The sequence below is a fragment of the Alosa alosa genome, chromosome 7 (genome assembly GCF_017589495.1).
Source record: "Alosa alosa isolate M-15738 ecotype Scorff River chromosome 7, AALO_Geno_1.1, whole genome shotgun sequence".
Classification (NCBI taxonomy): domain Eukaryota; kingdom Metazoa; phylum Chordata; class Actinopteri; order Clupeiformes; family Clupeidae; genus Alosa; species Alosa alosa.
In genome coordinates this window covers 35,946,252-35,956,962 of record NC_063195.1, presented here as the reverse complement: position 1 = coordinate 35,956,962, position 10,711 = coordinate 35,946,252, and the positions used below count along the sequence as shown (strand labels likewise).

The 10,711-nt window shown below is 39.6% G+C and overlaps 2 protein-coding genes across 5 annotated transcripts in view; both read left to right on the top strand.

Moving 5' to 3' along the window:
- The first annotated feature begins 608 nt into the window (after positions 1 to 608).
- pgap4 (post-GPI attachment to proteins GalNAc transferase 4) lies at positions 609 to 3,088 on the top strand. The gene is made up of 2 exons (XM_048248378.1): positions 609 to 933; positions 1,225 to 3,088. Exon 2 carries the CDS (start codon positions 1,394 to 1,396, stop codon positions 2,585 to 2,587), a length of 1,194 nt encoding a protein of 397 aa, XP_048104335.1. The 5' UTR covers positions 609 to 933; positions 1,225 to 1,393; the 3' UTR covers positions 2,588 to 3,088.
- A 1,361-nt stretch (positions 3,089 to 4,449) lies between these two features.
- Positions 4,450 to 10,711, top strand: part of tpcn3 (two pore segment channel 3) — a 29,134-nt gene continuing 22,872 nt past the window's right edge. The window contains exons 1-9 of one of the 4 annotated variants that reach the window (XM_048248750.1): positions 4,450 to 5,072; positions 5,669 to 5,751; positions 5,835 to 5,952; positions 6,126 to 6,254; positions 7,067 to 7,183; positions 7,425 to 7,543; positions 7,709 to 7,810; positions 8,434 to 8,560; positions 8,719 to 8,923. In XM_048248750.1, coding sequence (XP_048104707.1) covers positions 4,977 to 5,072; positions 5,669 to 5,751; positions 5,835 to 5,952; positions 6,126 to 6,254; positions 7,067 to 7,183; positions 7,425 to 7,543; positions 7,709 to 7,810; positions 8,434 to 8,560; positions 8,719 to 8,923 — 1,096 coding nt within the window. In that variant the 5' untranslated portion in view covers positions 4,450 to 4,976. Of the gene's footprint in view, positions 5,073 to 5,668; positions 5,752 to 5,834; positions 5,953 to 6,070; positions 6,299 to 7,066; positions 7,184 to 7,424; positions 7,544 to 7,708; positions 7,811 to 8,433; positions 8,561 to 8,718; positions 8,924 to 10,711 lie in introns of those variants that run through there. The other 3 variants (XM_048248751.1, XM_048248752.1, XM_048248753.1) reach the window with 3 other exon arrangements.

The following is a 10,711-nucleotide window of genomic DNA, read 5'->3' as shown; positions in this document are numbered from 1 at the left end:
GTTTTTTTTTCGGAGTGTACTTGGCACCCCTTGTTACATAACAACAAAAACATGTTGCTCGCGTCCCCAAAAAACATGGCCGACATTCGTTTTTTCGTCAGCAGAAAGTGAAGAATTCTGAACGGTTTCAGCACTAATATCTGTTCAAATTAAAGTTGAGATGGAAAAGTTGTGTTTTATTTTCATAATCTTTGTTCAGTGAACACATACAACTGTCAGTTTGTTAGCTAACAGAAATTTCGTGAATATGATGTTCAGGCCTAAACTATAAGTTTACCTGCAAACCTCAACTTCTTGTCGAAGTAGATAGACTCTGGAGAGAAGGCCACATCTGAATATTGAGGGGGACACGTCGACACGTCCCCCAATAGCTCTGAGACGTAAGCTACCCTAGCGGCAGCAGAAACATACTTCTTTTCTTTTCTTTTCCTTTCTTTTCTTTATCATTTTCCTTGTAGATTGTAGGTTTTGTCTCATTTCCATTTAAGTATAAATTGAAACATAGGCTGCTTTACCTTTAGTTTACACAGAACTAGTATAATGGTCGTTCTCATTTTATCGTAGTATTACGGCTTATTTTACATTACCGTAAACACGCGCTGTTGGCCACCTCCTACACCAGAAGTTATGGAAAGATCACACATTTCAGTTATGGTTTAGCAGGAAGATGTTTGTTTATCTGCGTTCCTAAGGCGTTGAAGCTCGTACTCGTTCAAGACCAAGCGTGCTTTAACACTACAGTGTCGATTACGCCAAGAGATATCTTAGTTAAGTTTAAACTTTGTCGATTCTTGACTAAAGGCATTATGATATGTCAAGAGTAATGTTCAGTTCGATAAAGTGCTAACAGGGCTAACTTACATCTGAAGACATTAGACGTAGCCTAACATGCAACCGGGACACTATTGCCAGACGATACGGAGTCAGAGATAAGTAAGTTCACCTCGCCTTATGGTAACTTAGATGATATCTTACACCTAATCAACGTCTGTAAATCAAGCTAACATCACGTAGCCATTAGCTTGGGAGCTTTCGAATTAACGTTAGAACTGCATGTTTCAGATGTAACGATTAACGATAGTAAGGCAACTTCATGTGAAAGGAGGTTTACTGGTGAGATAGGCAAATGGAATCAAATAGCTTAGCCTACTTGGGGTTAACGTAATGTTGACGAATGTAAGACATCGTTCTAATGGCACTCTGTTCTTTCTTTCTTTCTTAAAGGTGGCGGAAGTTTCTCAATAAACAGCTTGTTGAAAACCTGAAATGCTGGAGAGAGCACTTCCTGGACAAAAAAAAAAAAAAAACCTAGCACAGTAGGCTATTGTTACAAGTAGCCTAACTGATAACTTGTGAGAGGGAATTCCATGCCCTGGAATGGAATTGTGCACAAATGCTGCGATGGAGAGTTGTTATCGCCCGACATGTGAGGTGGTCGAGCCCAGTCATTCAAGGCCTATTCCTGTGTATTCTGACATTTGGTGTAGTTCTACCTTTGTGTTGTCATCGTTTAATGTACTCTTACTACTTTCTGAAGTTCATGTATTTGGACTCCATGAGTGAGGAGGCTCTTAAGGACAGCTACAATAAAGGCCAAGAAGCACTACATTTCTGGCAGGAGATGACCTCATCAACAAAAGCTTCAGCTCTTACCCCAACATCTGCTCCAGAGTTTCCAGAATTTTTAGTAACTGTAGTCACAGCAAAACGCAGAGAGGGCCAGGACTACCATTATCTCCTGCAAGTGATGCAGCGGCTATTGTCTCTGCTTGGGGATTGTGGGGAAAGGCCCTGTGCTGAGGTGCTAGTATGTGATGTGGAAACTGGTCCATTGTTAAATGAGGATGCCACACTGTTAGAAAAACAGTTCCTGGTGGTGAGGCGGTCAGCAGAGCAATCAAAGAGAAGGGGTAGACTAAACACTTTTGAAAAAGAGAAACAGGACTATGTGTACTGCCTACGCAAAGGCTGGGAGTTGAGGAGACCAAAAAATGTACTAATGTTAGAGGATGATGCACTGCCAAGACCTGATTTCTTTTCTGTAATCCAAGATTTGCTCTCACGGTCCTTTACGCGTAACACTCTCTATGTGAAGCTGTACCATCCTGAGCGCCTGCAGAGGTACTGGAACCCAGAGCCTTACCGCATTTTCGAGTGGGTGGGCTTGGGACTTGTAGGGGCGTCTGCTTTCTTCTTTATGTTCTCGTACTGCTCTCGCATTTTACTGTCCTTCTCAGTTTCCCATTTCCTCTTTTTCACTGTGTATGTCATGGTTGCTGTGGAGCTGGTTGGCAGGCACTACTTGTTGGAGATGCGGCGTCTCTCCCCACAACTCTATGCTGTTTCTCCTGCAACAGAGTGCTGCACACCTGCCATGCTTTACCCAGGAAATGCCTCTGCACGGGTGGCTGACTACCTGGACCAAGTGACCTGTTCCAAAGGAAATGCTAAAGACACTGTGTTGTATAAGATTGCTAGAAGTACTCAAGGGGAGAGAGCACACAGTGTAGAGCCTAATCTGATCTCTCACATTGGGGCATACTCTTCGGTCAGGAGCAACCCTTTGCGTCCCAAGCTGCTGCCATAGATGCATAGGAAGTGGTGGGAAAAAAGTTTTGTATTTGATTGAATTCTTGGTTGGCCAAATGATTTGTAAGTCTGAATAGCATGTCTGTCCAACTGTTGATATAACCTAAGTTGGTCAAATGTCAGGCTTGGGAGGCTGTAATTGTTTTGTCATAGTTAAGCCTTAAGAAATATGTGTATCATATTGGTTGTGGATATCTATCTATATTGATTTTATTGATTTCGAGTTTTTATCTTGAGTTCTATCTGCTCATCATAACATTAACTGTGAAATGTTGATTCACAGCAGATGATTGGACAAATAAACATAGGCCTATGATGATTATTATAGCCTAAACATGTGTGTTTATTTTTAATACTGAAATAATTAACAAAACATACATTTTATTTTACTATGTTATAACGTATTTTGCATGAATGAGCCTTAAGTAGCCTAAACATGTATTTATCAAGCTTTGTTTTTTCCCCTCCAGAAAATAAAGTATCTAACACTGTCCTCAAAGTGAAAGGCACAATGTCTATTGATTAACCACATGAATTCCAATACAAATTTCTAGTTTTTGCCTGAAATTGCACTGTGCCTATTTATGAGGGCATTGTTCCCACCTCTTTTGGGGCCTACCATCAAATGTTTGAAAGAAAGAAGAAAGCTGAGAACCTAGTTTTCGTAAGAAATAACTGTGTGATGTACTGACAGAGTTACAGAGGTTAGAATATAGTTTTTTCTTTCTGCTGGATTACAAGCATCTCTGAACTGACCACATTTCAGCCCTCTAGGTCACTTGATATTACTTACAAACACAACTGAGCCCTGGCACCAGGTCTTGTGAAGCTGTGTGCAAAAGTAGATCAATATAGAATGAAAATATGAGTGCTTTAGACCATTATTTGCCAAGGTATGTTCATGCGTTTTGTAAAATGCCCATGGAAACTCCCCATTGGACTTTTTGTTATCCAAAATACATACTGATAATCAAATGCTTTACTGCACATGAACCCCTTTGTGTAGAAGCATAATCCTGGTCTCAAATGAAAGGTAACACTTTGAGGTTTCTTGTGGACTATTTAGTTTGTATGTAAGGTGTTCTGATATAGACTGACTACACAAAATATGGAATAATTTCAAAAAAGTCTCTATTTCTGCATTTACTTTGTTGGCTCAATAAGTGTGTATAAGATAGACTATACATCTGTACAACTAATATTGGATAATACAACATGAAGATTCAATTTCTATGGATTCTTGTGAATATTTCAGTACCCAATATGTTGCATCTACTTATCAGCTACACTGACTGCAGCCAGAGGTCAGGGTAGCACCAAAAGCCGACGAGAGGGAGGGGGCATTTTGGATCAAATTTAACATAACATAATAAGATTAATCCGAGAATGTAAAGCACTATACTGATTGTACATGAAAAAAGTTGTCATTTATGGATTCCCAAGAGTCAAAGCTTTCAAATGGTGTATTTAATTACTATGCTACATAGCAATATGGTGCAGGCTACAAGATATTTGAATGTTGGGGGCATTAACTGGTTGATGAAGTAGAATTGTGTGCACACTTTTGAAAGAGGAGCATGGTTGAAATTAAATGGTTGTAGCATCTTGGAAGAAAGGAAGTGGTAAGGTGACGACAGCTCTAGAGGGCATGTTGCGTTTGAAGGTTTGGTCACTTCCCATAGTTTTTTTTTTTTTTTAATCGGGAGATCTCGGGGACCATTCATTTAGATCATCCAATCAGAACACTAAACCGGTCCGGCAAAAATTCTTAAATCATTGCTTCATATCATTCAAGGGCTGTTTACGTGTCTACTTACTATGATGAAAGTTGTTGTAAGAAAATGTCAGTTTGAAGACTCCCAGTTCCCTGTGGTGTGGCAACTTCAGAGATAAGCTACATCAGCAGTTAATTAGAACTGTTGCGTAGCCTATTTAAGAAAATGAACAGTTATACTTTCAGCAAGCCTTTATCTGACTCTGCGATAATTTTACCTATAGGCCTGGTGGAATGCTGACCATCCGAATCTTTCTCTCAGTCTTTTCCGCTATTTCCGTCACATGACGGAAATCACAGTAAGCTACAGAGCAAAAATTCTGCCCTTTCAGCCGCATGAATTATAATGGAGTATTTTCCCAAAGCTGCAAAGAAAAGACAGGGCAACGTTTAATTACTTCAGGCTACTCTATTAAATATCCTCCTGAAAGACGCAACAATTGATCGTTGCAAGAGTTGCAGCCGGCTACTTCGGGAACTGCGCTCATCCTGGAAGAGAATTTCATTCCAGCTGTTCGCGTGCTGACTTTGAGGCGTCACCTCGGTAGCTCATGAGATAACTTTGAAAAAGTGCTTAAGAGTAGGCTAGAGCTGTTATTGTGCAGCCTGAAGAATGTCTACGACCGGGAAGACCGAAAAAGTAGAGTCCGAGGCTGCAGAGGACCATGGGGCTAACGGTAACTCAGATGTCGATTCCAAGACAAAATATGTGAGTACGGCAGATAGATGTAGGCTACCCCAGGTTTTGGACATTGTTATCTGTGGCCTTAATTAAAAAGGTTGGTGCTAGGCCCACCACGGTTCTGTGTTACATGGACATGTTTATTTGCAGATGTCAAAGTTTCGCCTTCAACATAGGCTATTTAGCATGACTATCAAATGTGGATGTTAAAGGCCTTTGATTTGCGTTGTAGTTTTTAAATCTTGAGCAGCCTACATCCTGCATGCCACCTCTTCTATCACCCTGTAAACCTTCCCCCCACTCCGCACTGACAAATTCGCAGTTTGAAACTAAATGAACATTATTCATGGCTGTAGTAGCCTTGTATCAGTTTTCTTGTCCATCATTGATGCCCATTGCAATTTCTTGTAATCGACTCGGAGGTGCAATGAAATCCGTCTATCCAGGATTTAGCCTAGGAATAGCCTATGCAAAGTATACTAACTAGACTTAACTGAAGTGGTCTTCAAACGGTCAGAGTTTCGATAGTTAAATATGGCGCTGGAGTCATAGCCTATATGAAATTGTAGCATTGTAGCAATTATGAATTTACTTTAATATGTAGGCTATGTTGCATATGACAGGACTTTGACCTTGCAGCAGTGTATGTCTCAGATGCCCAATACAATAGGAACATCTTCTTTGATGCCTCTCCGCAAGCAGTCAGGTAGGCTATGCTCAACCACCAAAACGTTTGTATAATGATGGTGAAGGAAAGATGTGGATGACATTTTTTATTTGTTTTGTCAGGCTCTATAAGTTTTACAACCACTGGGGCTTGCAAGTCCTTATCTATCTCTTCATAATTGTGGACCTAGGGCTAGCTGCGTTTGAAGAGCCTGCATTGATTCCTGATATGCCAATATGGGTAAACAATTAGGCTAATTAACACACAGCAACAATATGATGCCATAAACAAGTTAACAGCAATTCAGTTTCATGTAATATAGCAAATAAACTCCATTGGTTTTCATTTGTGCACATAGGAAATGGATGTCCCTTTTCTGACACAAATCCCCCACCCCACCCCCTGTCTTCCAGGCCTCCTCCATTGTTGAGCTCATATGCCTAATGGCTTTCACAGCTAGACTCACTCACTATGCTAAAGTCATTCCCCGTGAGAAGTTCTGGCTGGACCCGAAGAACATTTTTATCATTGTCATCATTTCAGTAAGGACCTATAACACTGTATTTCCCATCATGTGATGTTCACAGTGAGTATGACGGGACTACCCTGTAGTGACACGTACAGACGAATCACAAATGTGCCACACAAAATGCTGACAGTAGGGTTTGCATTTTGGGTCAGACATGCAGTTTTAATCGCAGTTAAATGTATTTTATATGGATGCTCTATTCCAAAAGCACACCCATTTAATGAATATATTTTATACTTAGCCAATACACCAGAATCAGTATTGCAAAGCATTATTTCAGCCTACTTGAATCATTTTCTGTATGACTTCTATGCTTTTTGTCATACGGGTTCTTAGCACACCACAGGAAACTTTATTGCAAACACATGGAATATGCTGAGGAGTGCATTGTTCATTGAACTTTGGCCTTTTGTCAAACCTATTCAGCACTTTTCACCATAGTTAACAACCAGAATGTGTGGTATTCATTCAGGGTGTGTTATGTTGTCTGAATTGCCCACAATTCACTCTTAGAAAATCTAGAAACTGATTTCCAGTCATGCTGTTGGTGTAGATATTTACAGAGCCCCCAAAGGACCATGGTGGGAATGATCTTTTTAGAGCCCCTTTTGCAATCCTTCGCAATACTTTTGACTTTGCGAGGGAACGCAAAAGTGTTGCAAGGGAACGCAAAAGGAGCTCTAAAAATATATTTCCACCTCTGAAAAGGGAATTCCCACATGGTCCATTGGGGGCTCTGTACTAGATATTTTAATATATTTTTAGTGAATGTTTCTTTTTGTTATCTGACTCGTACATTTATTTCTTGCTCTTTCTTTTTCTCAGCTCTCTCTGATTGATATGATCATATATGTGGGTTTGAAAACTGCTGGACATTTTGGAGTTCGTTGGTCCAGAGTCCTCAGACCTCTTCTGCTTGTAAACATTACAGAGGGTCGACAGGTCTAAATAACAAACTACTCTTCACATTCAAGAACTTGTTCTTATTACAGTATGCATGTCTAATACTGGTTTGTTGTTATTGATGAACTAGTGTTTTATGCATTTAATACAGACATTCCTTATCTTAGAGAAGATAATTCATCATAATGTCACATGACAATCAATCATAATGTGCCTTTTCAGAGGTGTTCCTATTGAAATAGTCTGCTCTTATTTTTTGACATTACTGTTTTCTCTTCAGCTGCGTCGGGCATTCCGGAGCATTCGTAATGCCCTGCCACAGATCTTTTATGTCTTCCTCCTGTTCATGTTCAGTGTGCTAATGTTCTCCCTCATGGCCCTGAAACTGTTTGGCAAAAGGCAAGTCAGCTTCTCCTGTAAATCTCACTCCAAAAATGACTTGATCATGCTGTGTGTGTGTGTGGTTTGTTTGATAGCAGCATCCTGGTTTTGTTCACAATGATCTCCTACAAATGTTGTATGGTACTTGTATTTTCAGTCTTAACAGGTGTCTATGTTTTCTAGGGGTCTTGAAACAGTGGAAGGAATCAAGTATTTTACCAACTACTTGGAGATTGTCTTTGATCTTTATGTTTTAGTCACCACTGCCAACAGCCCAGATGTCATGTAAGAGTTGGATTTTAGTTATTAAAGCTGTGTGTGTGTGTGTGTGTGTGTGTGTGTGTGTGTGTGTGTGTGTGTGTAAATGTATATGCATGGGGTAGGCTATACATAACAGCATTCACATCTTGTTTTAGCACGTAGATAACACTCCTATGCATCCAACAATGGCAGCGCCATCTGACAATGTTTGTAAATGACAGGATTGAAAGTTATTCTGAACAGGAGGGAGATAGCACAGATAGTGTGGGGCCTCATGTTACACACCAGAAGAGCAGACATACATCTCTGTAACGTCATTAACAGTGGTCTTCCCATCAGCTAATCTTCGCTCCATGTCACCATGGGGGCATTCAACTGCATGTCTCCCTGTTTATTCTTCATATTATTATATTCTTCATATATTCTTCAGTAGTCAAGGCTGGATAGCGTTGAAGGCGCTTGAGAAGTTAAAGAACATAATTCACACCATACTGTTGGGTCTGTCAAGGGAGGAGTAGGCTATAAATCAGCCACATATTTGGAATATAGACTGTTATTATAAATGGCGTAGTGTAAACCGAAGAGTGCTTAGTAAATATTGTTCTCTGGACAATTCTAACACATTCTCTCTTTGTATTTCTTTATAGGATGCCAGCATACAACTACAGTAGTTTCTTTGCTATTTTCTTCATTGTGTATATCCTCATAAACACCTATATTTTCATGTCGGTCTTCCTTGCGGTTGTATACAACAACTACAAAAAATACTTAAAGGTAAAGTAAGTTTAGAGTTAAAATGACAGGTGTATAAATTATCTTAAATATTCTGTGGATTCAAAAATGTGAAATGTGTACAACTGAGGGTAGAATGGTCTAAAATGTGGCTTTTGCAGTTTTTCCATCAGTCTATCTACATTGTTTGTAATTTTCAGGAGGAAGTACGGCAGCTTGTGAAAGCCAAAAGGAGGAAGATGTTGCTGGCCTTTTCTGTGCTTCAACAGTTTGGTCTGGGGCAAGAACCAGTGGTGAGCAAGGCCCATTGGAACCAGCTGGTGTGTTTGGTCCAGCCTGGCATCAGCAGTGCCCACAGAGAGCTTCTGTGGAGTGTCTTTGATGACAACAACAAAGGTTACATAGGTCAGAACACAAGCATCCGAGTTCAATGTTTCTTCAAAAAGCTGTTACATATTTATTGATAATTTAAGTAGGTCATCATGAATATGATCAAAGTCTGTCATCAATTCCACTCTGGCATGGAACAATGTTGATGTGTAGGGGGCTCCTCGGTTGCAATTCTGTTGAATGGTATACACACTGCAGATTTGTGATGAATGGAAATAATATATGATTATTCTATAGTAGAGTATATTCAGAGGCTGTCTTGGTTCATTTAAACCAAATAGCCATCTTTTCTTCTCACTGCTGGTATTAGGGGTTTGGTTCCGTGTGTTGGGCTGTAATAGTACAATATGCCAATGGTTTGGTACACTTTACGTTTTTTCACCCACAGTAATGGTAAAGTTTCAATAACATCCTATAAAAATACACATGTAAACTATTAGGAACCATATGTAAGATTGTGGCCAAAACTGGTACTGCAATCACTTTCAAATTACTGTAGAGCGGTGTGTCCCCTCCCACTATTGTTAATTTCGTCAGACGAGACGAGAGGAAATATGTTCGTCAACAACCTTTTTTTTCATGACTAAGACGAGACGGCAGTAATGTCCTGAAACACTGACTAAGACTATCTTAAGATGCATTATTGTTGACGAAAAAAGACGAGACTAAAATGTTTTGCATGAAATAAAAACTAAGATAAAATCTCTCTTCATTTTCATCTACAAAATGAGAAGACAGAATATTTAGCTGTTACGTTTTCAAAATATTCGAATGAGTTCATAATGCTAACAGCTTTCCTGTAGGCTAGTCTACGTGCTGTTGCTGCAACCCTGTGGCTGCAACACGAAACTACATGGAACAAGAACACTGGAGATTTTTGCCAGAGTTAGCAAGCTAACTACCTAAGCTTTATACCACAATGCTATATACCCAGAAGTTGAAGCTTCTCTCATACAAATTAACATCCCCCAGAATGTCCATACGAAAATATTCATCATGTAATGTCAACTATTTAACTAGTTAGACTGATGATGCAAGTAAGCTAAAATGGAAAGTTCGCTAGCAAGTTAGCTATGGCTAAGATGGAGAGTGTTTGGGGAATGTGTTGTGTTTGGGCGTATATCGCCATCTAGTGAGGCGGAGTAAAACATTAATACTTTGGTCTACGACAGTGTTTCTCAAACTTTTTCAGTTTCAGGACCACTTAACTAACCCTAGGTAAAAAAAAAAAAAGATTAGACCTACTTCAACAGTAGCCTATAATTAGTCTACACTATAGGCTTACTCACTGAACCACCTTGCTTATTGTCTTTGCACTTTGCTTATTGTGTGGATTCATACTGTATGATTTAAACTGGCATATCTTACATAGACAGTGTTGCAGAACTGTTTTTACATACAAGTTGGTTCAATATTGCAAACAACTCATCTATATTATATTTTACCACGCCTGCTCAAGGACCACTTGGGATAGCTTATGGACACTAGTGATTTCCTGACCACACTTTGAGAAACACTGGTCTACGAATATGACAGTGGTCCAGTCGAATCTTTTACTGTCTATGGTCAAATCCCAGCCGAGCTATAACTGTAGCTCGACTTACCTGTGCATGTAAACATACTGACTGACAGAATGAGTAATTATAACAGACGAGTAGCCCTGTGGACACACAATATTGTTGGAAAATTGAGATGTGTGAAACACTGTTTGACTCAAATGGTAATCAGAAATAATTTGTTAAAAAAAAAAGACTAAAATGTGTTGACTAAAACTGACTAAGACTAAGATACCTTTAGTTTTCT